General features: G+C 47.9%; 3 protein-coding genes across 7 annotated transcripts; 1 reads left to right on the top strand and 2 right to left on the bottom strand.

Annotated features, from left to right (window-relative positions):
• The first annotated feature begins 273 nt into the window (after positions 1 to 273).
• Positions 274 to 10,905, top strand: hdlbpb (high density lipoprotein binding protein b). 2 transcript variants are annotated; one of them, XM_049753280.2, is made up of 28 exons: positions 274 to 431; positions 1,424 to 1,502; positions 1,717 to 1,818; positions 2,114 to 2,265; positions 2,927 to 3,142; positions 3,214 to 3,420; positions 3,542 to 3,757; positions 3,826 to 4,032; positions 4,588 to 4,695; positions 4,760 to 4,864; positions 4,946 to 5,024; positions 5,094 to 5,233; positions 5,307 to 5,411; positions 5,480 to 5,593; positions 5,666 to 5,752; positions 5,815 to 5,946; positions 6,008 to 6,229; positions 6,294 to 6,515; positions 6,607 to 6,825; positions 6,892 to 7,033; positions 7,119 to 7,240; positions 7,320 to 7,424; positions 7,536 to 7,670; positions 7,730 to 7,873; positions 7,965 to 8,144; positions 8,301 to 8,417; positions 8,493 to 8,654; positions 8,952 to 10,905. In XM_049753280.2, the coding sequence occupies exons 3-28, from the start codon at positions 1,743 to 1,745 to the stop codon at positions 9,042 to 9,044; spliced, it is 3,807 nt and encodes a 1,268-aa protein (XP_049609237.1). In that variant the 5' UTR covers positions 274 to 431; positions 1,424 to 1,502; positions 1,717 to 1,742; the 3' UTR covers positions 9,045 to 10,905. The 2 variants fall into 2 exon arrangements, with proteins under 2 accessions (XP_049609237.1, XP_049609246.1); XM_049753289.2 differs by lacking the exon at positions 274 to 431 and adding an exon at positions 506 to 548.
• Positions 10,906 to 10,945: 40 nt separating this feature from the next.
• On the bottom strand, positions 10,946 to 23,901 carry neurl4 (neuralized E3 ubiquitin protein ligase 4). 4 transcript variants are annotated; one of them, XM_049753265.1, is made up of 29 exons: positions 23,715 to 23,901; positions 20,644 to 21,148; positions 20,375 to 20,440; positions 19,844 to 20,292; positions 19,508 to 19,619; positions 19,343 to 19,431; positions 18,573 to 18,645; positions 18,235 to 18,502; positions 17,970 to 18,151; positions 17,798 to 17,883; positions 17,315 to 17,477; positions 17,027 to 17,231; positions 16,872 to 16,948; positions 16,718 to 16,796; positions 16,474 to 16,643; positions 16,272 to 16,400; positions 16,036 to 16,181; positions 15,736 to 15,954; positions 15,571 to 15,669; positions 15,227 to 15,379; positions 14,953 to 15,120; positions 14,734 to 14,892; positions 14,479 to 14,658; positions 14,317 to 14,410; positions 13,787 to 13,894; positions 13,562 to 13,706; positions 13,108 to 13,220; positions 12,877 to 13,036; positions 10,946 to 12,762 (listed from the first exon to the last, which is right to left on the bottom strand). In XM_049753265.1, exons 1-29 carry the CDS (start codon positions 23,877 to 23,879, stop codon positions 12,552 to 12,554), a joined length of 4,773 nt encoding a protein of 1,590 aa, XP_049609222.1. In that variant the 5' UTR covers positions 23,880 to 23,901; the 3' UTR covers positions 10,946 to 12,551. The 4 variants fall into 4 exon arrangements, with proteins under 4 accessions (XP_049609222.1, XP_049609202.1, XP_049609211.1 ...); XM_049753245.1 differs by having other exon boundaries at positions 16,718 to 16,948; XM_049753254.1 differs by having other exon boundaries at positions 16,036 to 16,175; positions 16,718 to 16,948.
• Positions 23,902 to 24,616: 715 nt separating this feature from the next.
• Positions 24,617 to 27,602, bottom strand: shbg (sex hormone-binding globulin). The gene is made up of 7 exons (XM_068650232.1): positions 27,537 to 27,602; positions 27,091 to 27,188; positions 26,608 to 26,797; positions 26,361 to 26,453; positions 25,793 to 25,949; positions 25,080 to 25,229; positions 24,617 to 24,744 (listed from the first exon to the last, which is right to left on the bottom strand). Exons 1-7 carry the CDS (start codon positions 27,600 to 27,602, stop codon positions 24,617 to 24,619), a joined length of 882 nt encoding a protein of 293 aa, XP_068506333.1.

Below are 27,602 nucleotides of genomic sequence, written 5' to 3'. Positions count from 1 at the left end.
TTATTAATTTTATATTTATTATTCTTCCAAATGTGAGAAAAAGACAAAAGAAGTCCTGCCTTACCTTTGTTTACGTTGGGTTCGGACTGCCACCTAGCGTCTAAAACGGGAAATACGGGCAACACAATTGACGTTGACTTCACCATATTTTGGGTCAACGGTAACTTTGAGGCAAACCACAAAATCCTTTAAAAGCATTAGTCTGCGAGGCCTTTGTATCCTTCATAAATCATAGTATTAATCTATTTTATTTGGATGCTCCGCTGGCGTAAACATACTGCGGCAATTGGCCGGACCATCTTTGAACCGCAGCGCATCTCGGCGTATCACTCCGCTTCGTCGGAGGAAATGCTCGTCGACCAATCACATTTGTGTTTACACCATCACCTGTCAAACGCTCAACATCCTCTGCTACGTTTTCTCTCTGTAAGGTAGGATACTTTTGCACCTTATTTATTATTTGCATTATTGTCAAGATGGACAACGCCTGCGTCGCCCGCCCGCCCGCCCGCTGGCCCCCACAAAGACACGCAGCCAGGCTTCGGAAGGTTAGCGCCCGCGGAGCGGAGCGGGCGAATCGGTTGCTGCCTTGTTATTGTTCTTGCTTGGAGACGATGATAAGAAATTTCATCGTCGACGTGCGTCATTAAACCGACATTGAACATGAATTCGAATAAAACGTTCGATTCAAGCGGCAAGGCAGGAGCATGGACGGGAAAGACTGAGCTAAGACCGCAGTCGACCGGCAAGAGATTGGATGAAATTCAAATAAAAACATTAAAAAATCACGTGGGACCACTTAAGGAACCCTGCCACTGTTGACCCCCCTCTGTTTCTTTCTTGATTAAACATGTCGACATTAAAGCCCCCTTTATGAAATGGGAATATTCAAAGTCAAATATTGCCCAACAATAACAGGTCTCAAAATCGAGGCCCGGGGGCCAGATCCGGCGCACCACTTTCGAGTGTTATAAATTGTCATCAGTCGTAATAATGTTGAAAAACTATCTTGCGAGCATGTTCTTTTAACCAAAACCTTTTCTTGACCTAAACAGTTTTAACAAAATATTTTCCTCACTGGATTTCAAAACATCAATTTGTAGTATAAATGTAACAACGGGATTTTATATATAGGTTGTATAGGTATTTATAAGGTTTTACAGCCAAAATGGCCTTGAAGTTCCAAGTGAAGTTCTTCTAGTTTTACCCATGTTTTATGTAACACTGAAATCTTTGTACAAGCGACATTAGCTACAGGAAAAACTACTGACATATCCCAAAATACCCCAAAAATCACAGGATTGAATAGTATTCATCTCCATGTATAAAAATGAAAGGGCTTTGTGAAGATTAGCAATGTTTTTTTGTGAATTTAAGCTTTTTTACTGCACCTGTTTCATGTTGTGATCGGTTCTGTTTTCAGGAGCTTAAAACGAGACTGGCACTGAAGCGCCGCCGGTAGCCGCGACCTGGACGGACTTGCTGGCAATTGACCTGTGCAGGTAAAACTCCGCAACTGTGTTGTCACAATACCAAAAAACAACAACAGTAGAGTGTCACCATCTTGATCAACTAAATTCACACAGAAGCTCACCTATGCAACATTTGGAAATTAGCCACGCGTTTTGTTAACCGGCGAATCATTCTTTACCTTTTTGTCCGACTTCTTGGAATGTCAGCGACAAACATGAACTCGATTGTGCTCATTTGTTGCAGTGGAATAGCGGAAGAAGTCTTGAACCATGAGCTCAGTGGCACTGTTGACCCCCGAGAGCTTTGCAGAGCACCGCAGTGGCCTGAGGGAGCGGGAAATCACAGGTAATATTTTGGAGGGCGGGGCAAAAGCCCATCTGTCCATTTTTTAATCGCACTTGTGTGGAGGCTATCTGGAGTTTGTCTTTCCATATCCCGCCTCCCTCTTCTAAAGTCACCTGCTTACCCTAATGATATATATAAAAATATATATATATATAAAATAATTTCAAGTAAAATAAAAAATATATATATAAGATATATAAAAATATCTCAAAATACATTTTTAAAAAATTCCAGGTAAATATGTTGGAGTAGCTAGTGTTTATTTTTGTTTTTCTACCTCACCTCTGCGGTGCAGGCTGCGTCCCGGAGGATGAGGCATACATCCCCACCTACCTGGAGGCCTTCCCTCCGCTGCCGGAGAAGGGCGCGCCGGGGGAGAAGGCGGGGGAGGCGGCTCCTGCGTGGGGGAGCAAGATCAAACCCATCAAAGCTTCCGTCATTACTCAGGTAGCTTTGTCAACGAGGACGCTGGGCGCTCATAATGACTTTATCCCTCGACATGACACAATCTGGCATTTTCGAGATTGCTTTTGCGCCTATTAGAGGATGGCTTTTTGTCCCGAGTATTAAATCGTTTTTGTTTCAAATAGTCCCGAAATGTGTGATTTCACACCACAAGATTTGATGGGTAAACTAACCCAACCCCAAAAAAAGGCCCGTGAGTATTCTTTTATTCCCTGTCCGTCTTTGAACTGTTTTGTCTTTTGACATAGTTTTGTTTTAAGGAGTATCCATTCTAGTTTGGTCAGCCTGTCTATGGTGCTTTGCATTGTGGGCTAGCATCAAGATGGCAGACTTTTGCTAAGGCAGAGCTATCTGGCTTGGTTACATACACGTTTTGATTTAGGAATTCAAACAATTTAAAAACGGCTGCCAAAAGTGGGCAGGCTAAAAAAATAATAAAAAAAAGAAGCTGCAATTGGATGCAAGCAGTATCATATTAGAGCTAAAATTGGAAATGATCAAATTGGAATTCAAAATTTTAAAAAAATCCCACACCCTTGCAAAGCAACATTTGCATCAAGGCAGATAAAATACTAAAAAAAAAAAAGCAAATGGAGCAAATATCTCCTCAAAAGAAGTAAGAATGGGACCTGCTGCGTCGCAGGTTTTCCACGTGCCCGTGGAGGAACGGCGCTACAAGGACAACAGCCAATTTGGGGAGGGTGAAGAAGCTAAAGTGTGCTTGGACATCATGCAGCGGACCGAAGCTCACATTGAGCTGTCGCTAGCTAAGGACCAGGGCTTGTCCATCATGGTCACGGGCAAACTGGACTCTGTCATGAAGGCCCGCAAGGAGATTGTGGCAAGACTACAGACTCAGGTCAGAAAATGGAAAATGTCTATTTCAAATCAGTAAGGCGCCAGTTCATCTCCTTCCCCCGAAATGGCCAGGCTTGGGCCGCGCTGGTCATCCCCAAAGAGCACCATCGCTTTGTCATCGGCAAGAACGGCGAAAAGCTGCAAGAACTCGAGCTGAAGACGGCGACCAAGATCGTTATCCCGCGCCCGGATGACACCAGTACCAACATCCGTATCACCGGTACCAAGGAGGGCATTGAAAAGGCGCGCCATGAGATATTGCTGATCTCTGCCGAGCAGGTTGGATATGCCGACAGATTATAAATACTTGATGTTACAGACTCATTCAGAATGCTTGTAAAAAAAAAAAAAATTCTATCAACCATGATGTACTTTCCTCATCTTCTTTTTGGCCCATCAGGACAAGCGTGCTGTAGAGCGTCTCCCCCTGGAGAAGGCCTTCCACCCCTTCATCGCGGGCCCGCACAGCCGGCTGGCGCAGGAGCTAAGTCAGGAAACTGGCGCTCGCATCAGCGTCCCCCCGCCCAGCCTGACCAAGGACGAGATCGTCATCACTGGCGAGAAGGAGGCCGTCGCCCTGGCGCTGAGCCGCATTCGCGCCATCTACGATGACATGGTGCGGACACAACACTAGTTAGAGTAGAAGTAATAATAATAACCTAATAGAGTTTTGTTGCCTGACAGAAGAAGAAGACCACCACCATCTCGGTGGAGGTAAAGAAGTCTCAGCACAAGTACATCATCGGGCCCAAGGGCAACACCTTGCAGGAGATCCTGGAGGCCACGGGAGTCTCGGTGGAAATGCCCCCTCTGGACTCCAGCTCGGAGACCATCGTCCTCCGGGGGGAGCCTGACAAGCTGGGACCAGCGCTCACGCAAGTCTACTCTAAGGTGAGAACAAATGGAAATGAAATACCAAATGTCAGCCATTTTGGTTTTAGCGCCATACCGTATTTTCCGGACTATAAGTCGCTCCGGAGTAGAAGTCGCACAAGCCACGAAATGCATAATAAAGAAGAAACAGACATAAATCGCACCGTTAGCATTGCTAATGTTACATAAACAAGGAACTAAAAACGTGCCTGACGTAACATATTAAGAATTATTCAAATTACTATAGAAAAAACTAACATGCTAACAAGTTTATCGAACCATCCAAATCATTAAATCCGACGAAATCTTCATCCTCTGTATCACTTATAAACAATACGGCTAACCCCGGAAGTAGTGGCTTACGTTAGACTCATCGTCAGTTGCAGTTCCAATTATTCCACAGGCTTAAAGCGCCCTCATGTGGTTCAGTGTGAAAATGTGTGTTAATAATTTAACACAAAAGTCACTCCTGAGTACAAGTTGCATTAAACTATGAAGAAAACTGGGACTTATAGTTCAGAAAATACGGTACACTGCAATATTTTGGCTACTACATTTTTTCCCGCTGGGCAGGCGAAGAGCGTGACGGTGGTGGATGTGACGGCACCGGCCTGGCTGCATCGCTTCATTATAGGCAAGAAAGGACAAAACATCGGGCGGATAACACAGCAGCTGCCTCGAGTACGTGACAAAAAAAAAAAAAAATTTTAGGTGGAGGAAAATTAGGACCAGTTCTTGTATGTAGGTTCACATAGAGTTCACCGACGGTGAGGAGCGAATCAGCCTGGAGGGGCCGACGGAGGAGGTGGAGCAGGCTCAGGTCCAGTTAAAAGAAATCATCACCGATCTGGTGGGTGCTTGGCTGGCTGGCTGGCTGGGGAACGCCCACCGTGAAAGTCTCTGACCAGGGCTTTCTTTGACTCCTCCGCAGCTTGTGCGGATGGATTACACCGAGGTCTTCATCAACCAGCGTTTCCACAGACATCTCATCGGCAAGAACGGCGCCAATAGTCAGTGTTGGAGAAAAGAAAAAAACAGAAAGGCGTAGTTGCTTTCTTCACCTCCCGCTTTCATTCCAGTCAATCGAATTAAGGAGCAGTACAAGGTGTCGGTGAGAATCCCGCAGGACTCCGATGGAAGCAGCCTGATTCGGATTGAGGGAGACCCCAAGGGCGTCCAGCTGGCTCGCCGGGAACTCATCGAGATGGTCCAAAGAATGGTGAGGTTAACTTGACTGCGGCGGACGGTGAGGAAGACGGCGTGAAAAAAAAAAAGTCCACACTCTTCTCCAGGAGAACGAGCGGACCAAAGATCTGGTGGTGGAGCACAAGTTCCATCGAACCATCATCGGCCAGAAGGGAGAGAAGATAAAAGAAGTCCGAGAAAAGTTCCCCGAGGTGAGGAGGTAGTCTCTTTGGACCGTCAGCGCTGCAGAAGCAAGTCTCATCCAGTCCACCTCATCCAGGTCATCATCAACTTCCCCGACCCGGCGCAGAAGAGTAACCTTGTTCAGATGAGAGGTCCCAAGAGCGAGTTGGAGAAGTGCGCCAAGTTCCTCCAGAAAATGATCGCCGACCTGGTACGAGTGCCAAAACACACCGGCCTGTGAAAAAATGTCCCCCGACTGGCACTTTGCCAATCTCGCCTGCAGATGGAGAACAGCTTCTCGCTCTCGGTTCCCATCTTCAAGCAGTTTCACAAAAACATCATCGGCAAAGGTGGCGCCAACATCAAAAAGGTAAGGCGCCGAAGAAACTTTGGCGAGCGGTTCAGTTCTCGTAACGCTCTCGTCGGCGGCAGATCCGCGAGGAGACCAACACCAAGATCGACATGCCCACCGAGAACAGCAACTCGGAGACCATCGTCATCACGGGAAAGAAGGCCAACTGTGAGGCAGCTAGAGAACGAATCCTCGCCATCCAGAGAGAAATGGTCAGTCTCGGCTAAAAAGGCGTCTGGAAAGCGAGAAGATCTCACCGCCGCCTTTCTCCAGGCCAACATTAAAGAGACGGAGGTCATCATACCGGCCAAGCTCCACAACTCGCTCATCGGCGCCAAGGGCTGCCTGGTTCGCGCCATCATGGAGGAATGCGGCGGCGCCGTCCATATCCACTTTCCCTCCGAAGGCTCCGCCTCCGACCGGGTCACCATCAGGGGGCCGGCCGCCGAGGTGGAGAAAGCCCGGCGGCAACTCCTGCACCTGGCCGAGGAGAAGGTAGAGCCCGAAGACCAATGTTGGCCATCAAAATCTCCACCCACGTTTGCTCTCCTCCATTCAGCAAGTCAGCAACTTCACAGCCGAGCTGCAGGCCAAGCCTGAGCACCACAAGTTCCTGATCGGCCGCGGCGGCGCCAATGTTCGGCGCGTTCGCGACAGGACGGGCGTCCGCATCATCTTCCCGTCGGCTGACGACGGCCAGCGGGAGCTGATCACCATCGTGGGCAAAGAGGAAGCCGTTCGGCAGGCGCGCGAGGAACTGGAAAACCTGCTCAAAAACCTGGTGAGACTTGAAAGCTCACGCGCCACATCACTACGTTTAGAGTACACGGTCGCTGGTTACAAGTTTTCTACTGGTCGCTTCTCCTCTCCAGGACGACGTGTCGGAGGACAGCATGGATGTGGACGTTCGCCACCACCGACATTTTGTGTGCCGCAGAGGCCAGGTGCTACGCCAGTTGGCCGAGGAATACGGCGGCGTGGTCGTGAGCTTCCCCCGCACGGGGGCCAACAGCCGGCGGGTTTCCCTCATAGGAGCCAAGGACTGCGTGGATGGCGCCAAGAAACGAATACGGGAGATCATCCAGGACCTGGTAAGCGAGCGAGCGCTGACCTCGTCGCTTGGGTTGTTGTTGTTGATACGTGCTCCGGTCGAGCAGGAGTCGCGGGTGAGCGTGGAGGTGGCGGTCCCTCAGCGCTACCACCGCGCCATCATGGGCCCCAAAGGCAGCCGGATCCAGAACATCTCCCGCGAACACGAGGTCCACATCAAGTTCCCCGAGAGAGAAGACGCCTCCGCAGGTTCCCCCCCGAGCGGCGGCTTCGCGTCCATCCGGAGCTTAGCAAACGCTTCGCCGTGTGACCTTTTCAATCGTCGTCCATCAAGGTCAAGAGGTTTTGGAGAACGGACACGTGTGTCCAGAGGCGGAGCTTGTCCCCCGCAAGTGTGACGTGGTCACCATATCGGGGCGGGAGGAGAAGTGCGAGATGGCCAAGGCTGCCCTGCTGGTAGATTCTCGCCGTCCATTTGGATCGAAGAAGCACCGCTTGCTTGTTTTTTTCCTCCTCCTCCGTTGTCCTTTTTCAGGCCTTAGTGCCCATCACGGAGGATGTGGAAGTTTGCAACGAGCTTCATCGCTACATCATCGGGCAGAAAGGCAACGGAATCCGAAAAATGATGGAGGAATACGAGGTGAATATTTATCTTGCTTTGTATACCAAAGCAAACTCCAATAAAAAAACGACAATCTGAGGGTACAAAGTGGTTTCCAATGCTCCTTAATGTCTTTGTGGACCAATGAAGGTGAACATGTGGGTGCCGCAGCCGGAGATGCAGCGGGACGTGATCAAAGTGACGGGCCTGATGGCTAACGTGCAGCGAGCCAAGCAGGGCTTGCTGGGCCGCGTCAAAGAGCTCCGGGCAGAGCAGGAGGACCGGGTGAGCAATCCCTGGCCAAAATCTTCTCGAATCTATTTTCATTTCTCCCTTCGTACTAGTTACTGCGGAGCTTCAAGGTGACCATATCGGTGGAGCCCAAGTTTCATCCCAAGATCATCGGCCGGAAAGGGGCGGTCATTTCTCAAATCCGAAAGGACCACAACGTCGTCATCCAGTTCCCCGAAAAAGGAGATGAACAGCAGGTGCACGGCGGCCGGCGTACTCGTGTGCGCTTGCTGGTAGAAGGGAGGGTGCGTAAATCTCCGTTTTTGTTTTTTTGTGTGTTGCCCTCAGGACCTGATTGTGGTTTCGGGGTATGAGGGGAACGTGGAGGAGGCGTGTCAGGCCATCCGGCAGCTGGTGGCCGACTTGCAGAAGATGGTGAACCGAGACGTGCGCCTGGACCGCAGGACGCACGCCCGCATTATCGGCGCCCGCGGCAAAGCCGTCCGCAAGCTCATGGAGGACTTCAAGGTTTGGACGGCTTCGGCAGTTCAAATTTCTCAGGGGCTTAAGATGGGACGAATATCACGTTGAATAAACCACCCAAAACTTTCAAGGGAGCAAAGTCAAAAAATCCAGCAGTCAATCGAGTGATTCTTCTTCCTACCTCTTGTGTACATTTTTCAGGTTGACATCCGGTTTCCTCCTCCCGGTTCCGACGAACCTGACAAAGTGACGGTCACGGGCCTTCCCGAGACGGTGGACAACGCCATTGAGCATCTCATCAACCTGGAGGAAGAATACGTGAGAAACGCTCACCTCTGTTGACAGTATAGGACACAAAAATACTTTACGTTTTCGCCCCTGTGACTATTTTAGATGCTCAGCGTGACTGAAACGGAGACGTTGGCGGCGTACATGAAGCCTCCGTCGCGCTACGGGGGAGGCGGGACCGGCACGGGGGGGCCGGACGACGGCAGCAAGACTCTGACCAAAGGCTTTGTTGTGCGCGACGCACCCTGGAACGCCGCAGGGAACAAGGTGAGACCTAAAATGGCGCCCTCCAGTGGCAAGAATCACTCAATGAAATGTTCAAACTATAGCTGGCTTAAGCTTTTTTTTTTTTTAAAGTTTTACACTATTTCATTACAATTTTTAAGTGCAGTTCAATTTTATGTAACTTCCAAGTTCATTTGACTATTTTTTTTATGTTCCAGCTAACAACCCAGGCTAAAGTTAGCTCCTCCCACACATTCTTAAATAGTTAAGCTATTTCACTCCACCACAAATCATTTAAGTGTCACCGACAGTCCTTACAAAATACTTTTTGCTTTCCAGGCCCCAGACATGAGCAGCGCGGAGGACTTCCCCACATTTGGGACAAGCGTTGCCCCCAAGCAGACGTCCGCCTGGGGCCCCAAGAAATTCTGAGATACAACAAATCCAGATGCTGCTCAGTGCTCACCTTCCTTCCCTTCTTGATTGTCTCCCCTAATCAGCCAGTGTGCATTCAGAGGAGATGAGTTCTTTTCTCCGCCTTTTACACAACTTGGGGGGGGGGGTCTGCAATTCAATGAAACCTTGGGGGGGGGGGGGGGGCACTTTGGGTTTTGGCCGCTGTACAGACTGCCTCAGCGAATCTCAAACTCACTGCTGTCATTTTTTAAAGGTCTTCACATTCTTTCCTGGCTGCTACTGAAAAGCTTTCAGCATTTATTAATTAGATAGTCTGGATATCCAGCTTAAGGGGCGGTCACCCGTCTTTGCTCTTTTGGCCTTACTATTGAGACACGAGTTGAACTAGTGATTTCCTTTGCCCGCTAATTCAACACAGTGGAAACGAAACAATATAGTACACAAAGTAAAATAACCAAGTATAAAGTCAACGAAACGGCGTAAATACAGCGCAGTTGAAGTTACCTCATTAGCTGCTCATCCCAGGTGTGAGCTCGTCACTCTCAGCAAGTGGCCGCCCGAATGCTAACGTAGCAAGCTAAGCAACGTGAGAGCGTGCTAACCGGATTAAGACCTTTCAAAAGAAAAGCTCAAAAGGAAACACCGTTGTACTACAAAAATAAGATACTTTTGCCTCGCTAACGATGTCGTTGTCCCTTCAGCTGGATATCGAATAAATGCCAAAAAAAGCTTTGCGTAGCTGCGTGTGATTAGTCGGCAAACCGGCTACTGTAGTTTTCTTAAAAACAAACAAAAACGTGGAAAGGTGACGTTCTTGCACTGATTCCTTAATTTATTGTCAAACATGAAAAAGGAGCCGGTTGATTTGGACTACTGTGATTTTCATAAGTGGCCGTTGTAGCTAGCTCACGATGGACCTATATCAGGGTTTAGGAACATATTAACACTTACTGTGTGTCAACAAAGAGGATTTGGGCTATTTTTTAAAGGCAATTTTTTTCAATCAGTGACCGCATAAGTTGCGGTCTGTGTGTGGTTGTGTGCGCGCGTGCGTGTGCTTTAAAAAAATGTATATTTAAATGAAGCTGAACCAAACTCTGACATGGTCTTAATCTATATTTTCTCAGAGCTCCTCATCAATGCTTGATATTTTTGTCAACGCAAATGCTGCTTGCCATCTTAAAAAAACAACCCCTAAAAGTTCATGTCATAATTTTGTAGCCCATTTATGACAGCCACACTATATTTCGTTTTTATGACGGTGAAAGAATACGTTAAAACAACTCGTTTGTCTATTTCCTTACTGATTGTTAAACGTTTAACTAGTGAAGACAGCACGTACTAGTAGATGGATCTCAGCCATATCCAATCAATCCTCAATAGCCTCAAAATTTGACAACAAACGGGCCCACGAGATTTAGAATTGTAATCAGTTGGGTTTCAAGATTGAAAAAAACAAAAAGAAATATTTTGCATATTACACACATTCTGTGGTTGGTAACTCAATTTTGATTCACACATCTCACCAAAGTGACCACAACTGTATTCTAGGGGGAAATTTGAATTTTTAAGGTTCAATCTGGTGCGTAATTTGTTGTTTTAATAGCAGATGGCAAACTATGCAACCCAGGGATGAACTGTATCCTTGCCGTTCCTGTACTTGGCTACAAATACAACGTTGTCTGTCTGTTTTTTTTTTTTTTTTTTTCTAAGTCTTTGTTTCTTCATGCTTGTCTGATCTTCAACGGCGACATTCTGTGAAAAGCTAAGACGAAAACACACTCTTGGCCTTAATAATGAAGAACTCAACAGCGTGATTGTGTGCTGCAATAAAAATGTCCGTTTCGTACTCAAAATAAATTTGACAGAAAAGCTACTTGTCCAACATTTTTGGCTTTGGAGCAAAACACACCCAATTGTGCATACTTTCAGTTTATTTTCTTTTTTATATATATATATTTATATAAATCAGGGAGATATTTATATACAATGCAACATACAGAAAGAAAAAAAACAATTTAAAAAGCAGCACTGGGCCATAAATTACCCATAAAATAGTTTTCACATTTTTGATTGTGTATTTTTTTTTTCTCCTTTTGTCCAACCAACCCCTTGGGATCTCACTGGATCCCAGCTGCTCGAAGAAGGTTTTTGATCTTCAACCGGGATTGAGAACGCAAACAAAGAAAAACTCAAAGCCCTCGTTAATACCATTCTCAACGTCGGCCATTTTGTTCAGATGAGGCCTCAACGTTTTGTTGACCTATGATTTTCGAACTGTGAACTCTTTTGAAGATTAAAAAAAAAATGCAGTGGGAAGATTAGTCGTAAACAGGGTTGCCTGCTTTGACAGTAATTCTAACTTCAACACTTGGAAGGTTTAAAAAAAAGTTGGTTTACCTCGCCTGTTACTCACTGAAAAACTAACCTATTTGCTGTTTCTGTGCTCATTTTGAAATGTCCCAAGATAGCATAAAGATGGCCCCAATGCCCTAATAGAAAAGTAATCCTACTTTCCTAGTTAGTTTGAACTCAAGTGGTACCTTGCCTTACAAGTGGCCCACCGTACAAGCTTTTTCAAGCCATTACAATGTCAATTTCTTTGCCTTGTGTTGCGATCAAAAATCAGTGCGCTGCAGGGACCTCACCACTAGGTGGCGACAGCTGACGTGACCTCCGGCCACTGTCCGTTCACCTGAGTACAAGTTCAGTTCAGTCCCGTACTTGCAATTTCCATTCTTTTCTGTCCAATAACTTTAAGCATGAATTTTTAAAAATGGAATTAACTTTCGTCTCCCCGCCCAAAAAACTGATTTTTTTACATTCTAGTTTACTATATTATATCAGACCAACAGGATTTTTTTTTTTAGTCCATAAGTCGACTCCAATTCCAATACTTGGCAGAATAAAATTCAGATGGATTTAAAATGGATTAGTTTTTAAAAATCACATTAGAATTTTGTTTGGAGGGAATAATTATTTGAGTTGCGAGCAGAGCCGTAAAACAAACTGTATTAAATCAGCCTCAGTTGGAGCTCCGTCCCTAGTTGGGTATTTTGTGTATTCCATAAAAAAGGTCCGGACAAACCCTTTTTTTTGTCTGGATGGTGAGAAACAAGAGCCGCTGAAGAGGAAACAGAAATCCGGTCAGGCTCGTAATAACAAACGGGATCCCAACGCAACGTGTAAACAAGCCAGTTGTAAAAGCTCACTCTTAAAATTCAAGTTTTCTCTTTTTTTTTTCTTTTTGCACGTAAAAACAATTCAGTCATAAATTAGTGACGGCCCCACTGACTTGAACAGCCTGTAAAGCAGGGTGTTCAACAAATATAAATGTGTCGTGTTGCTATTTTGTCCAGTTAAAAAAAAAAAAAAATGCCGAAACATAAAGTGCAGGCAGTGTCCTTTCTTCTTCGCCAAGATGAAAAACAATCATTCCGATCGAGTGGATCCCACAAGAGTCTGTTGCTCAAAGGCAGGGCTTGGATTTGCTAGTCACTTTCTCAAAAGTCTGGGGAACGCTCACTCCACCCGCACCAGCAGGCCGTAGAGCAGCGTGCCGCCTTGCTCTTTGGTGATCCACTCGATCTCGGAGTTGCTGAAGCGCGGGTCCAGGGGCTCGCCGCCGTGGCCCGGCGTCTGCTGCGGCCCCGCCTTGTAGGAGCCTGGCCGCACGCACACCTGGAAGCCCACCTGGGCCTGGTGGCAGCGGTGAGAGCGGGGGTCCCGAAATCTGCACGGGGGGGAGAAGGCGCCAAAGCGGGTCAGTTTGTGGCTAACTGTAAATTCATTAGGGGCGCCCTCCTTTTCTGAGGTCATTTTGAAGGAATATCAAAAGTCAACTTACTGCACTTTAGGAGCAAATGTCTCCAAACCGGAGTAGCGCATGGTGGGCGAGAGTCTCACTCGGGGCACCTCCCTCGCGGGGGCGCTGTTCTCCTCCCGATCACCGTAACCGTCGGGCCCCTCCGCCTTGGCCGGAGCCACCGAGAAGATGGATGACGTCCCTGCGGTGACAATTCATTGGTCAAGCGTGAGGTGGGGCGGAAAGAGGCGGGCATGTGTCGTGATTGCGCACCAGGAAGCAGCTGGCTGTGGTCCAGCGTGCGGCGCAGGGCCCCGACGCTGGTGCCGTGGTAGGCGATGTGCCATTTCTTCAGTGCCGTGGAAATCTCGCAGTGCGGCTTGATCCTACCAACGAGAAAGGCGCGCCATGAGTTCCACCTCTCGATTTCATGCCAGTTGCTGCATCAAGTCAGATCGAGCGAGTCGCGAGAAATGTGTATTTTTACAGTCTAGCGTGACTCAAATCAACTTTGCCCATTGAAGTGAATGGCAATGGCGTCAATCCGTTCCAAAACAAGCGGCATCTGCCAAAATCATCCTAAAAGTGAAGCGATGACAATCAAGATTTTAAATCAGCAGAATGACTAAAAAATAAAGTCATGAAACAGGCCTGGAGAAAAAAGATGCCTTGAGCCAAAAGGCTTTTAGCCGAGCAAAAGAGACTCAAATCCTCCGCCCCTGCTCACCTGAGAGCGAAGCAGCACCATCCAAAAGGCAGCGCGTAGTCCCGTGGCGGCTCTCCTCTCTTGTAGTAAGCCTCGTCCCCTCGCAGCTTGTGGCAGGACTCGCAGTAGCACAGGTTGTACTTGGCGTCTTCACTGAAGTAGCCATCTGACGCCGTGGACAAAGTGACCATGGTTACGCATGATGAAAACAAGTGTTGGTACCCGAGCTATGGTGCTTGACTTCACCTGGTATGGTGAGGAGGTCCTTGAAGCGGGAGCACAGTGCCTGGTACTCGCAGGACTTGTTGGGGTTGACCTCGGGAGGGGGTGTCCAGCACACGCTCTCTTTGATTCCTGCGGGACCAACAAAATAAAGGAGAATCAGGTCTTTGCCGCCACCACCACTGTTTGGGTTGATTGACCATGCCTTTCAAAAGCCAAGGTTTGGATAACTGCAAATATTATCCAAGGACAACACGAGTAGCCCGTGTGTCTGTTTTAAATTTACAACAGAGCGAAAAATTGGCTAAAAGTGTCTGATTTTTTTTTTTTTAATATATATCTATATTTGTTTTGTGTTGTGTGTTTCAAAAAGGGAGGGGAAAAAGTAGTACACAAGTCCTAGAAAAACAAACAAATAAATATAAATAAATATAAAATAAATGTATATAAATATAAAATATTCAACCTATAACATTCCAAATTAAAGATAATATAATAGGAAAAAAAAATACCACGAATCGGTCGACATTTCCAAAACATTTTCAGTCACGTACCGTCAACCATGTCGGCCTTTTCCATGTCGCACTGACAGCGGGCGTCGCCGCCTTCTCCACCCACGGCCGGCACGTTGTTTGTTACTATGGTAACCTGACACAAAGAGCGGAGGTGTTGATTGACGCCCGTTTTGATGCCATGTCTCACACGTGCGTGCGTACCTGTTCGCATTGGCCGTAGAGGTCGATGAAGGGGTAGCAAGGGGAGGGAATGTCCTGCGCCGCCACGCCCTGGTCCATGCCGTTGACGTAGAGGTGGAGACAACTGTTGGCGTCCACCAGCAGACCCAACACCGTCCCCTCGGGACACGTGTCCAAGTTAGGACCGTAGTTCTCACATATCTGAGGAGGAAGACCAATTGCGCTCAATTTGCCGGTCGACTTTTTGCAAAGGACTTTTTTTTTGGGTGCGTCTACTTTGAGGGAATTGTGGAAAACGGAGTCCCTCTGCAGCAGCCACGCCGAGCGTTTTAGGCAACACGCCGTGGACGGGAAGTTGAGCCGGTCCGGGGAGTGACCGATCACCCCCAGCGAAAGCGACGACGTCCACGACGGATTGAGGCGGTCGATCTGAAACTGGACATCGAAGAGGACATCAGCCACGTGGAAGAACGGCGGCGCCCGCTTGACGGATACCTGGAAGAGCTGCTGCTGGTTGAGAGGTTGAGCGGTGACCAGCAGGCCCTGGTTGTAGCTGGACACTCTGGCCGCCGTCAGCTTCTGGTTGGACAGCTGGATGTTCTTGCCGTGGTTTTCCAGGAAGGCCATGGCGGTGGGCACCGGCGCGCACGGCTCACTTGCCGCCTGGAACCAACGACTAAGATTTCACTTACATGAGGTACGACAGTACTTTTGTTTTCATAAGTGGCGGTGGCCCAAAAAAAATGGTATTTTTTCTATTGTGGTGCACCTCTGTGACGGGCGTGCCGTCATCCTCTCCTTCACTGCAGCTTTCGGAGGAGAGTGACGGCACTTTGACGCCTTCCGCGTCCTCAATCAGCGTGGAGCTGACGATGGACACCGCCGTAATCTGCCCGTACAGGTCCAAGACTGCGTACACATTCTTGGGGGGGGGGAAGAAAAAAAAAAAGTCAATCATCTACATATATGTAAATTATATAATATATAAAAAAATACATATATTATTATACATAATATAGTATGTATATTACATATAAAATCTATTTACAGAAAAAAAAAGGGGACGCAGCCACCGATTGCACGTCCCAAGAGTGCCCGTTTATTCAAGGTTACCTTGGCGACGGCAGTGGCCGCGGGGCCCATGTCCTCGCCGTCAATAAAGACGTGCATGGTGTCGTCGCCGCATCTCTTCACGCCCACACGGTTGCCGACCTAAGCCACAAATTTGTTTACGCGAGTCCGACCGACCGACATCAAGGCGAGCGTGGCGCGGCTCACCGTCAGCCGGTCCAAGGAGCAGCCGTAGTTCTGCCGCTGCAGCACGCCGTTGCGCCGGACCTCGGAGCCGCAGAGCAGCCAAGTGACCTTGGCGCGGAGCTGCGGGAGGGAGGGGGAGAAGCCGGACAGCGGGCACGACGGGAGCTCGGGGGGCGGCAGCGTACTCAGGCCCACGTGCAGCGACCCGCACCACTGCTCGTCCATCTCGTCGATCCTCACCTGCAGGAAAAAAAAAAAAAAAAAAAGTCATTTTACGTTCGTTCCCAACGATGTACTTTAAGCGGCTGACGAAGCGGGCACCTCAAACAGCTCATCCACTTTGAGCTCCTTGGCGCTGAAAACGATGCCGTGGGCGTAACCCCCCGCTCGGATGGCCTGGCAGCCCTCGCCGAGCAGCACCACGTTCTTACCGTGTTTGCCGTGGAACCTGTGGGCGACTCCTGCCGCTATGCAAACACGCGCACGCACACACACACACACACACGACGAGCAGAGTCAGCAAATCGTTTGGCTCCGAGAGGCCGTCTCATTCCCACCTGGAGAGTGGATTGGGAAGCTCTTCTCGGTGATGTTGCTGGTGCACAAGCTGTTGTCCAGAGGGCCAGAGGAGCTGGTGATGGACACCTGAACGCACTGACCGTACAGGTCGATCACCGCAAACACATCTGAGGGGGGGGAATAAAAAATAGTCCAATACTACTCAAAACAAAACCAAGAGGAATTTTCTCTTCGTCTGACCTGGCGGCAGACCGGAGCAGGCGACCCCCTGGTCCACGCCGTTGATGTAATAATGAAGGTCACCGATCGGCGAGCGCATCATGCCGATGCGCGAGCCCGACGTCAGCGAGTCCAGATCGCAGCCGTAGTTGTTGCGCATGGTGTTGCCGTCCTGCATGATGGCCGTCCCGCTGAGACGAACCAGACCAAAGTCAAGTGACGGGAGCCCAGCCCAATTTGCCTTTCGAAACTTGGCTCGGCATACCTGAGCATCCACGTGTCGTAGTCGATGTCAGTCATGGTGTTGGGAAACTCAAGCTCTTCCGGCCTGATGGCAGTCACGCCTGCACGCAAAGACGCACACGTCTGGTGTTGGAGAAGCTCCAAGGGCAACCTTCCAGATTCCGCAAGCTCCCGACCTGCTTCGATTGAACCCGACCAGCGGTCTACCATCTTCTGAATGATGATTTCAAAAAGCTCTCCGTCTCGAAGGCACCTGCAACGAGAGGTGGAGGCACGCGTCTTAGCGCGCGGACGGGACGGAAACGCCGTCGTGCCTCTTCGCCGCCCTCGCCTGTTGGAAATGACGATGGCGTCGTTGAACTCGCTGCGGCAGTTCTGGCGCAGGGCCGTACGCCCCCCGTTGGTGATGACGGCGTTGGTGCCGTGCAGGTGGTGGAAACGCAGGTCGGTGGCGGCGCCCAGAACCGAGCAAGGGCTCCCGGGGGACACGGCCGCCGGTCCTTCTGAGCTGTCCTCGGGAAGCGGGGGGAGGTCCACTGAGGAGCACAAACAAAAACGGCAATGCTCGACCGGAACGAGCGGACGAGTCGTGCGCCGCTGGTGGGCCTCCCGCCCTCACCCATGTCGTCCATGATGGTGGCCTGAGCGGCCTGGCCGTAGAGGTCCACCACGGCGTAGACGTTGGGGGGCACGTTCCAAGCCGCCGGGCCCTGAGCCACGCCGTTGACAAAGAAGTGCAAGCTGCCGTCTTCTTTGCGCACCACGCCGACGGTGTCGCCCGCCTGGGGGAGACAATCGTTACACATAGGGAAAAATAAAAAATGCGCTGTAAAAAATTCCGATGATTGATTAACGGACAATAAGATATCATGAATAATGCTTGACATCATAAAGGTATGAGTGACGGGCAAAATATTTGATTTGAATATTTGACATGACTATAGAATATCAATTTGTAAAATTTTGGGCGGCATGCTTGAGTTTCTATTATGTTGAAAGAAGCTAATGTGCAAAAAAAAATCAGCAGAAATGGAAAAAAATAATCATCTGTCTTTAAAATATTAAATGGACAACCCCCCCAATATATATATTTTTTACACACTTTGAGGCGGTCGAGGTTGTGGCCGTATTCATCCAGAATTGTTGTTCCATTGTGCATCACACCGTTTCCTGTCATCATCCATGTCCCTAGAGATAAGAAAAAAAAAAGACAGTTGGAACATCAAGACCGTTGCTAAGACCTTTATTTATTTTTATTTTTTTTTTAGATTTACCTGAGCGCAGGTTGGTCATAGTGGAGGGAAGCTGCAGGTAGGCGGGGTTGTGCGTGGTGACACCGATTTCAATGGAGCCCGCCCACTTGTCCACCATCTTGTCGATCCGAACCTGAAACACTTCGTTGGAGCGCAGCGGCCTGCTGCTCAGCACCACGCCGTGATTGAAGTCGTCCGTGGCGCTGGCGAGAGGCAAATTCCGGGTGAGAACATTTACATCAATAATCATTTATATTTCTTGAATAAAATAAAGTGAGCAGCTTACTGTGGCCTGAGCGCCGTCCTGCCGTCGCTGATGATGGCGGCTTTCTGGCCGCAGTTGGCGTGGAAGAGCAGGCGCTCAGCCGCGTCGGCGTCCGGGGTGAGGGCGGGCCTGGGCCGGCCCACGTCAGGCGACATGGCCCGCATGATGGCGTTGTTGCGGCGGAGGCGCTCGCTGTGGTTGTGGTTGTGGACAATGGTGACCTTGACGGCCATGCCGTAGAGGTCCACCACCCCGTAAACCACGCCGGGGGTCTGCGCCGCTGCCACACCTTCAAAAGGACGGGACCTCCTTACAGACTCTGGTCCCGTTTGTTTCACAAGGCCGTGAGTTCATCTCACCTTGGTCGATGCCGTTGATGTAGAAATGAAGCGCCCCGCTGGCTTTGCGCATCAGTCCGATGTGATCGCCCTCCTGACAAGAAACACAAAGACCGTTTTTAAACGGGTACCATGTTGACAGAGCAAATTTCTGATAACCCATTAATTGTTCAATCAATATTAAAAATTGTATAAAAACAAATGATTCTGATAACCCATTAAAGGTTCAATGAATTTAAAAATATATATTAAAAACAAATGATTCAGATAACCCATTCATCGTTTCATTAATTTGAAAAAATCTATAAAAACAAATGGCTCTGATAACCCATTAATTGTCCAAGTAATTAAAAAAAAATCTATAAAACAAATGATTCTGATAACCCATTAATTAATTTAAAAGTATACAAAAACAAATGACATTTTTTGGGGGGGTACCTCAATATTTGCAAAAAACAAAGTGACAGAAAAAACATTTGACTATTATATGTAAGTTTGACTCCTTTGTCATTTTTTGGGAGAGTGGAGGCGGTTGAATGTCATGATCTTACACTGTCATTGTCTTACACTGTAATGGGTTTGTGAGTAAAAATAAATTCATAAAAAATCAAATATTTGTCAATATTCTATTTGCAAATATTGACTTTACAAAAAAATCAACTTCATAAAACTGGGAAACGACAAGATCAAAAATTCATGATGTATATCAAACAAATGCAGCATTTTTTTTTTAACAAATCAAGCAAGCAAAAACATCTTAACTCGTATAAAGTGTGTGCGTGCTCACAAACCTGTAGTTCATCGAGGCTAAACTCGCAGTACTCCCGTCGCGTGCCTTTGCCGTTGGTCAGGATGCCGCAGCCGCTCATCATGATTGTGCCTGCCATTGATGAGGGTGACGTCACTGGCTGGCGAGCCTTGTCGCGTGCGTGCGTGTGTGCGCGTGAGCGCGGTACCTGAACGCAGATTGGTCATGGTGGCAGGATAATCCAGATTGCTTGGGATGTGCGTGGTCACACCGATCTCAATGGAGCCCGACCACTTGTCCACCAGTTTATCGATGCGGATCTGGAAAAAAAAAAAACATTTTCCCAAATTCATAATAAACATATTCAAATCATTTGATGAAATAGTTTTTTTAATGCATTTTTTTAAATATGGGAACTACAAATACTAAATAATTGTATAATAAATTATATATAATAATTATATATATATAATAAAAAGAATAAATAAAGAAAAGTATAATAAATTATATATATATATAATAATTAAAAATAAGAAATGTTCACCTCAAACATCTCGTTGTGCCGCAGCGGGCGGTTGGTCATGACCACGCCGTTGTTGAACTCATCCAGCGGCCGCCTCCTCTCCGCTGTCTTGTTGTTATTGCTCAGTTTGATCAAGGTGCCGCATTTCTCGTGGAAGAGCAACGCGTCGTTCGTGGTCAAGCCGCCAGCCGTCGCAGAGGCTCCTCCTCCTCCTCCGTTACCGGCGGGGCTGCTGCTCGTGTTCCCAGCATCCCGCGCTCCCACCCCGCTGTCATTGCTCAAGGTGCTTCCTCTGTTGCCGCTCCTCGACGAGGAGTTGTCACTTCCTGTGGCCGAGCTTCCTCCCGTGCCCGTGCCTGTGCTGCCGCTGCCGGCGCCGCCGCCTTCCTCCCCTCCGCCCTCATCCTCGGCTCGGTAAAAAGACACGATCGCGTTGTTGAACACGTCAAAGAGCTGGTGCTCGGTTAGAACTGACAAGAAGCGGGAAGAGCAAAATCAGTACAGAGCCCGTGTCACCGCGGTGGCGGCAGCGGCAGTGGCAGCTTTTCATACCTGCGTCTGGCTCCAGGTTGTTGGGGAACTTGTCTGGTCTGCTGTGACCGCAACTAAGCTCAGGCACTGATGACCACAAGAGGGGGGGGGGGGGGGAACACACATTAGCATTTTTGCTATTAATGCTATTTTGTATCAACTTTGTTTTTTGCTTGTACGAATTTCGGCCCGTATGCACGTTTGCCGAGCTCGGATTCTGTCGGGTTGCTCTTTTTTGTTAAAAATTTGGAACGACGCGTGGCTCGAGGCTTTCCCTTCTCTTCCCTTACCTTGTTCCCCTATCATGACTCCATTCATCGCTGCCACATTCATCAGCGCGGCGATGCCCGCGTCCTCCCGTAGCCGGCAAACCACCCCATCGTCCTCCTCTTCCTCGTCCTCTTCCTCCTCCTCCCGAAGGACGATCTCTCGCTCGGCGGAGGCGAGCGGCGGCTCGCAGCTGACCACCGTCACCTGCGTGCACTTGCCGTACAGGTCCACCACCGCCCACAGCTTGGCGGGCAAGCCGCTGGCGGCCGCGCCGCAGTCCTGGCCGTTGACCCATAGGTGGAGCTCTCCGCGGGAGCTGCGCTGGATGCCCACGCGGTCGCCCTCGGCCAGCTGATCCAGGTCGCGGCCGTACTCCTCCAGCACCGAGCGGCCGTCGCGGAGGACCGAGCAGCCCGACACGATCCAGGAGCCGCCTTTCAGGCCCGTGGCGCTGCTCGGGAAGTCCAGCAGGGCGGGGTCCAGCGTGGTCACGCCGATCTCGATGGAGCCGCTCCACGAGTTCACCTGCGACGGGTTGCGAGAAGGCAACGCTGAGAAACACGGGCAACCGGCGCAGGACAGGAGAAACATTTTTTTTTTTGGTCTGATCACGCTGGAGCCTGCGAGTCACTGCTAAGCTGCGGCTGGACTAAAACGTGCAGGTGGATAAAAGCAATTTGTTTGATGATCCGCGGAGATATTTTTAGTGAGGGAGGAACGTAGCTTGCGTAGAAAAAAAAAAGAAGGCGTCTTGGTGGTGGGGACCGCAGCAGTATAATAGAAGAAACATTTTTAGCATATTCGGGACAGTGAAAAAAATGCCACATCGCATGCAGAAGATGTAAAAAATACCAGCTGGGCATAAGTTGAAATCAAACGGCCACCCAAATGTTTTGTTGTCTGCCTAAAATGGCTCAAAGATTTAAAAAAAAGAATTGCCATTTTTTTTCTGTCCAATAACGCAATTACGATTGAATTTCCCCCCGGTCCCATTTGTTTTTTTTAACAAACCAGTAATAAATAAATAAATAAATAAATAAATAAATAAATAAATAAATAAATAAACAATTTGACATCATACAAGTCCTCCTAGACACTAGTCGGCGCTACTTGGTTTGACACATTGGCCACCCATCATCAGCATACGAGGGAAAGCTCTTTGTTTGTTTTCATCATTCTATAGGTCAAAAGCACTCGAGGTATCGGCGAGTATTACATAAGCGTGAATACTCATATCTGTCTCCGTCCGACAAATTGTGCTATTGAACGTAACTATATATATATAGTGTAAGATATAAATATAACCGCTCCAATTTGAAACTGCATTCCACTACGATGCAGTTGCGACTTGGATGCAGCGAGATTGCCTTCAAATGCCTTTGCAAGGTTACCACACCGGCAAAGTGTTTTCAATTATGAAGAAAACGATTTCAAAACTTCCTCAATCCTTTACGCATAGGATAAGTTGGCTAACACTTACCAACGTGGTGCTCAAGCCAAATCAGCTAACGACACGCACACACGCAGGAAAATGACCTTGAGCATGACATTGAGGCCAACGCCGATGCGAGGCAGACGAAAGTTGTGAACTCATCGAGGTATGACTGTATCGAGGATTGGGCGAGACTACTCGTTCTTAATTTGGGACCATTTAGCGTGCATCAATGTTACATCAACACGGCGCTCATCAATCGAATCTTTTTTAGAATCGATTATGGAAATACATGGGAATTGACCGCGGAGACTAGGAACTAATTGCACATAGAAGAAACATAAACAGTGCACGAGGTGCGTTCAAGGACCGCCGACAAACCACAAGATCTCAAATGCAATTTAAAATAAAAGCAATAAAGAATTAAAAGATCACTGCGGCAGCATTTTTCGTGACTTTTCTTGAGCACAAAAATGAGATGATATTTTCAGGGACTAAGGGAGTTGCAGGTGTTCCCTGTCGTCCCAAAATGAAAATTGCCTCCACTTCCTGTGGAGCCGAGTGGGATGAATAACAGGGCCTGTCTGGATGCACTTTGATGGAACGCCATCGATTTTCTGACGGCTTATATGCGCAAGTCCGATGAGAGGCCGAGGAAAATCGCATGGGCTGGATTCATTATCACCCACAAGGTCAGATGTCCAAAAATGTCGAGAAGAGGGAGCTTGGCTGCACTCTTGTGAGATCTTCTGTGACCATTGTGGCTTATTTTTCTTTTTAACAAGACAGGGGTACCAACAATCCACGTGTTGTACCTCGACTTGCAAGTTTCATTTGTTCTGTGGGTAAATTTGTAGATTACTTGGTTGACATGTAAAATCAAGTTTTGAAATCAACCGAAATGCCATTGATCCGCTCTTAACTCCTCTAAAGAGTCAGACGAGGAACCAAATTTACATCATCTATGTTGTGGAGGGCATTTTCACAAATATCATGGTCACCAAATGAGAAGGCTCGTGCCAATAATCCAAGCAACAAAAAAAGGCAATCAAGTGTTGAAATGCAAATTGTACACGGATTCAACATTTTGACCTCACTTGACACGATACCAAAAACAGGAGCAGTTGTTTTTTTTTTTTTTTTTAATGAATAAGAACAACGTTGTTTTCCCAATCACTCAAGAGTTCGGTAAGTGATGTGCCATCGGAGCTCCCGCCACCCGGAAGTACGTGGGTGACGTCATGATAAAAAGGTCCATTGACCGAGACGTAAGCCGAGGAGCTAACGAGAGACAACAAATGCAAAGCCGAGCTGCATTAGCGAGCTCAATTGAGATCCTCGACTAGCCACGAGTTTGTTCGCCAGCAAGCACCTCATTAGCATGGCTAACTAACACACTGGATCGATGGCAAAGTGACCAACGCAAACATTTACACTGCAAGATGATTATGGCTCAAACAACAAAAGCGACGGAGTGAAGAGCCGCTGTCAAGGAGGCACGACAAGTCCCCCCCCCCCCGAGACGCGGACCCTCCACCCCGTCCGTCCCAGCGAGCACTGTCCAAGCATTCCCCGTTTCATCAACCCCCGCCCGCCCCGCTCCGAGCAGGCAGCAGCAGTGGCGGCAATGGCGGGGGGCAGTCTAGCGCTACTTTGTACCTTCTTGTCGATACGGACAGTGAAGACGTCCCGGTCCCTCAGCGGCTCCTTGCTGAGCACCAGGCCGTGGTTGAACTCCTGAACCGGCTGGTTGCGCCGGGCGGTGCGGTTGGAGTTGGACAGGCCGACCAGCTTTCCACTCCGGGGATGCAGCTCCGCCGCCATCTTTAGGGGGCGGCCAGTTTGCACGACATCACGCAGGGTTGCGACGGTGACGTCAGAGCATAGGCTCATTTACGGCAAACGCTCGACCGCTGTTTACTCCTGAATTGTGGTCTGTTTTTAAAGGGTTTATTTTGCTTTTTCAACCTATATAAATGTTTTAACTAACATAAATGAGTGCATTGCTGTAAAATATTCGTTCATTTTATTTTTCATCGCTTCAGTATCAGTTTTTATTTACTTTCATCACATTAGCACAGTATATGTAAATTATAAGTATATGTATGTTTATGTGAATTGATTTTTTTTCCCCTTAAAAAAATAATTATTTTGTAGATAAACATTCTAACCTATAATAAAAATGATTGTTCAATCATAAAATTGAGCCACGCCGGGTCATTTCATATTTTACTTTGAGGGTGAACATTTTATTAGAAATTTACCAGGACAAAGATTCGTTTTTATATGTATATAAAGCAACAAATAGAACCTATCCTACAAAGAATTATTAAAGCGTTACTCGAAGAACGAATGACGTAATCTACATGTTATATTAAGATATCCACTAGAGGGAGCAGGAACGCCACACATGATCAGCTTGGTCCAAGATTAAAGCATTTTATTCACTATTGTACATGGCTAACAATTTAGAGTCGAGCTAGTACAGTTCTCCCAAATATGTCAGTATCAAAAGTCTGAATTATGTCGTCTTTTGCTAAGCAAGACCAAATGCTTGTGATTCATATGGGGCAGCTGTGAGAGGAGATGGACTGGTGTTTGATAGCTCGATCAAAGTCCACATCCTTTCCTTGGATCTGGACCTTCTCCAGGCAGCCCTTCAAGAAGTGGGAGCCGGCGTCGTCTTCGCCTGAGGAGCAAAGCAAGGACAGCGGCGCAGTTAATGACCGTTCTGCGACGACACGTCGACCCTGACTTGTGAATTCAGTCGGTTTCACTAAAATCACCTGAACCTTACTTCAATCTCTTTTCTTCTCCAAAAGTGATTCCTGCCATCTAGTGGTTAATAATGTTATTACAACTGAAAGATGCTTTTGTCAAGCCGAAGGTACACATTTGTTTCCATAATGAGGTTCATTTGCGAGTTGTTGAGTCACCTTGTCCAACCCACTGAAATACTTGCGGCTCAGACGCCTTGCAACCCCAAAACCCGTTCGTAAGTCGAGCTGTATTTCTGAATCTTACCAAGGAGGCCGCCAACGGCAATGTGGCTTCCTCTCAATTTGTCCAACAGCCCGGAATTCTTAAGCGGGCTGAGGATATCTGATTCATCTCCACCGTGTCTCACTTCTAGCGAATCGGTTCCGAAGGTCATGGCCAGCCTCTTGAAGTTGCCTGTCAGACTCAGGACATGACCAGCGAATAAGAGTGTTACTTTCTGCAAATTGGACAAAAAAAAAAAAAGTTAATCTCTGGCTATTCCTGAAAATATCTCCGTTCACGTGCATACCTTTGTGTTATTATGGGCAGTCAAAGAAAACACGAGCGGTTGTCCAGGAGTCCTGACGCTTAGGATAGTCCCGTCCATTTTAGTGAAATCTCCCCACAATTCGATCGTCACACTGCGTTCGTGGTCTGCCTGCAGGACTGCTCAAGAGACACAAAGTGACATGACTGAGTCCATGAAATACCCTGATTTCGAAGCGGGAGGATATTTGGATTTTTCTTCTCCAATCCGATTTCTGCCTCTATGTGTTGCCATGTCAATCTAATCTGCCCAAGAATCAAAATCAGCAGTGCTGGTCGATGTAAACGATGTAGTTGCAATATTTTGTTCACCAATCGGATGGATGGCAGTTTCACCCTGGCGGCCAGAGCACTGGCCCTTGATGACATCAGCATGTTTCCGTCCTCTGATTGGTCGATCAGAGCAAGCCAATCCGGTTTTGTTTTCACACCTGATGCGTTGACAATGGCCAATCCGTTCCCGGGGAAGAAGCTCCCCGCTCGGATGTTTTGATAGCACGGCCGGAGCTCTTCGGCATCCGTCTCCCAGGGGATGCTGAGGTTAAGCCAGCTGCCTTCCCGCACGCAGGCGTCCATTTGCGGCTCAAACTGCAAAGACAAAAAAAATGCATTTGAAAGACCCTGTGCTGCCTTGGCTCGTCTTGTTAGTGACACCGGCAAAACCAGTATGAAAACAAAAAGCATGCAGGTCCATGCTGGTTTTGGATTTTTAGCAGGGAGCTCCTCGGCTAGCAAACAGCTAACAGCTAATCAACAGCTAACTTTTCTGTTGTGTGGATAGCCGCAGAGGGAATGACGACTTTCAGATGGCCTCCATGCGGCTCGCTTTTAGCCCCGCCCAGGCCGTGTCTTAACAATTCGGTCCACTTCTCTTCAAATGCATTTCAAGAAATCACAAAAATGACTTTACAGACCGCCGTCTTGCACTACCTCAACAAACAGCCTCTCTCTCGGAATCAGGATCCCGCCAAGTGCCAGTCGAAGGGACCCCGAAATCACCTCCTCCAAGGTGTCGGACTTGACACCCATGAACAGCCCCCGCGAGCCGTCCACGTCCAGGACTACAAAATGGCCGTGGTTGCTCAGCTCCAGCTTGACCAGGGTTAAGGAAGACAAAACGTGCAATCAGAGGATTTCCCCGGTTCCACATTTTGTTCCGTATCGGCCTTGTGATCTGAGACTGAGCGTAGCAAAATGTGGAAAGAAGCAAAGCGCTGGCAGACGTAGCAAACGTGCCGTTACTCACCGTGTGCCACCGGCCGTCGTTGAGCTTGGGCCCGCCCGCCACGTTGACGAGGACGCCGCTGCGGCTGATCTGCATGAGCGGGATGCCGTCTTTCAGGGACAAAACGAACCAGTCCTTACCATCTTTGGTGTCCCCGTAGAAGATGATCCCCTCCGGGTCGTACGTCCTCAGCTGAAAGGACGACTTGACGCTAAACAAGAGCATAAAAAGGGTCACGGCAGGAGAACCCGCAAATGGTCAACAGGATCTCAAACTTACTGTTAACAATTATCTTTAAAATCTTGATTGATTTTTTTACATTATATTTTTATACTATACATTTTATAATATAGAATGCCTTTTTTTAACATTATACGTATTATATATTTTTTTTATTATATCATAATATGTATTTTAAATTATAGAATGTATTTTAAAAAATGAACAAACAATCCCAAACGGTTTGATGACCTCACGCGCCCACGCACAAGTTCATGCACTCACTCTCTTATTTTGGTAAGGTTGACCGTGATGTGAATAAGCGGCCTCCACGCGTCTCTCGACTGGCCCAGGTACACGGCGGCACTGCCCGATACATCTTTCTGAAAACAAACAATCATCCAGGGCCATCAGCCTTTGTCGTTTTACAATAAATAATGCATATAAAAAGTCTACACCCCCCCATTCAAATACCATGTTTGTGACATAAAAAAGAGGCCAAGTATTAATATAACCTTTAACCTTTACACTCGATCAGAAAAAAAAAACATCTTATCCAGAGGTGAAGTCATAATAAACATAGATACGGTGGCTGCAAAAGTGTGCACACCCTCGTAACTGGGGATGTTCAAATGATCATATATATATATATATATATATATTTTTTTTTTTTTAAGGGTCACACAATATTCTACATTTATAAACTGGGATTGACTGCAGATGTACCGTACCTTCCCGTGCACTCCCCACGCCAGTGCCGTGATGCTCAAAGCTAGCAGCAGTGGTCCAGTCGCCAT

The sequence above is a fragment of the Syngnathus scovelli genome, chromosome 1, assembly GCF_024217435.2.
Source record: "Syngnathus scovelli strain Florida chromosome 1, RoL_Ssco_1.2, whole genome shotgun sequence".
NCBI classification, from domain to species: domain Eukaryota; kingdom Metazoa; phylum Chordata; class Actinopteri; order Syngnathiformes; family Syngnathidae; genus Syngnathus; species Syngnathus scovelli.
This window is presented reverse-complemented; position numbering and strand designations above follow the sequence as displayed.

Coding starts and splice junctions, on each gene's coding strand:
- neurl4 (XM_049753245.1), bottom strand. CDS start 23,879: ATGGCGGCGGAGCTGCATCCCCGGAGTGGAAAGCTGGTCGGCCTGTCC. Junction 15,380..15,570: donor CGGCCACTGCCGTCGCCAAG/GTAACCTTGAAT, acceptor CCCCCCCCCAAG/AATGTGTACGCAGTCTTGGA. Junction 15,121..15,226: donor ACGGCACGCCCGTCACAGAG/GTGCACCACAAT, acceptor CGTTGGTTCCAG/GCGGCAAGTGAGCCGTGCGC.
- shbg (XM_068650232.1), bottom strand. CDS start 27,602: ATGGCGACTGGACCACTGCTGCTAGCTTTGAGCATCACGGCACTGGCG. Junction 25,230..25,792: donor GGCCATTGTCAACGCATCAG/GTGTGAAAACAA, acceptor TGAGTCTGACAG/GCAACTTCAAGAGGCTGGCC. Junction 24,745..25,079: donor TGCCGTTGGCGGCCTCCTTG/GTAAGATTCAGA, acceptor TTTGCTCCTCAG/GCGAAGACGACGCCGGCTCC.
- hdlbpb (XM_049753280.2), top strand. CDS start 1,743: ATGAGCTCAGTGGCACTGTTGACCCCCGAGAGCTTTGCAGAGCACCGC. Junction 6,230..6,293: donor TGCACCTGGCCGAGGAGAAG/GTAGAGCCCGAA, acceptor TCCTCCATTCAG/CAAGTCAGCAACTTCACAGC. Junction 7,874..7,964: donor AAAAAGGAGATGAACAGCAG/GTGCACGGCGGC, acceptor TGTTGCCCTCAG/GACCTGATTGTGGTTTCGGG.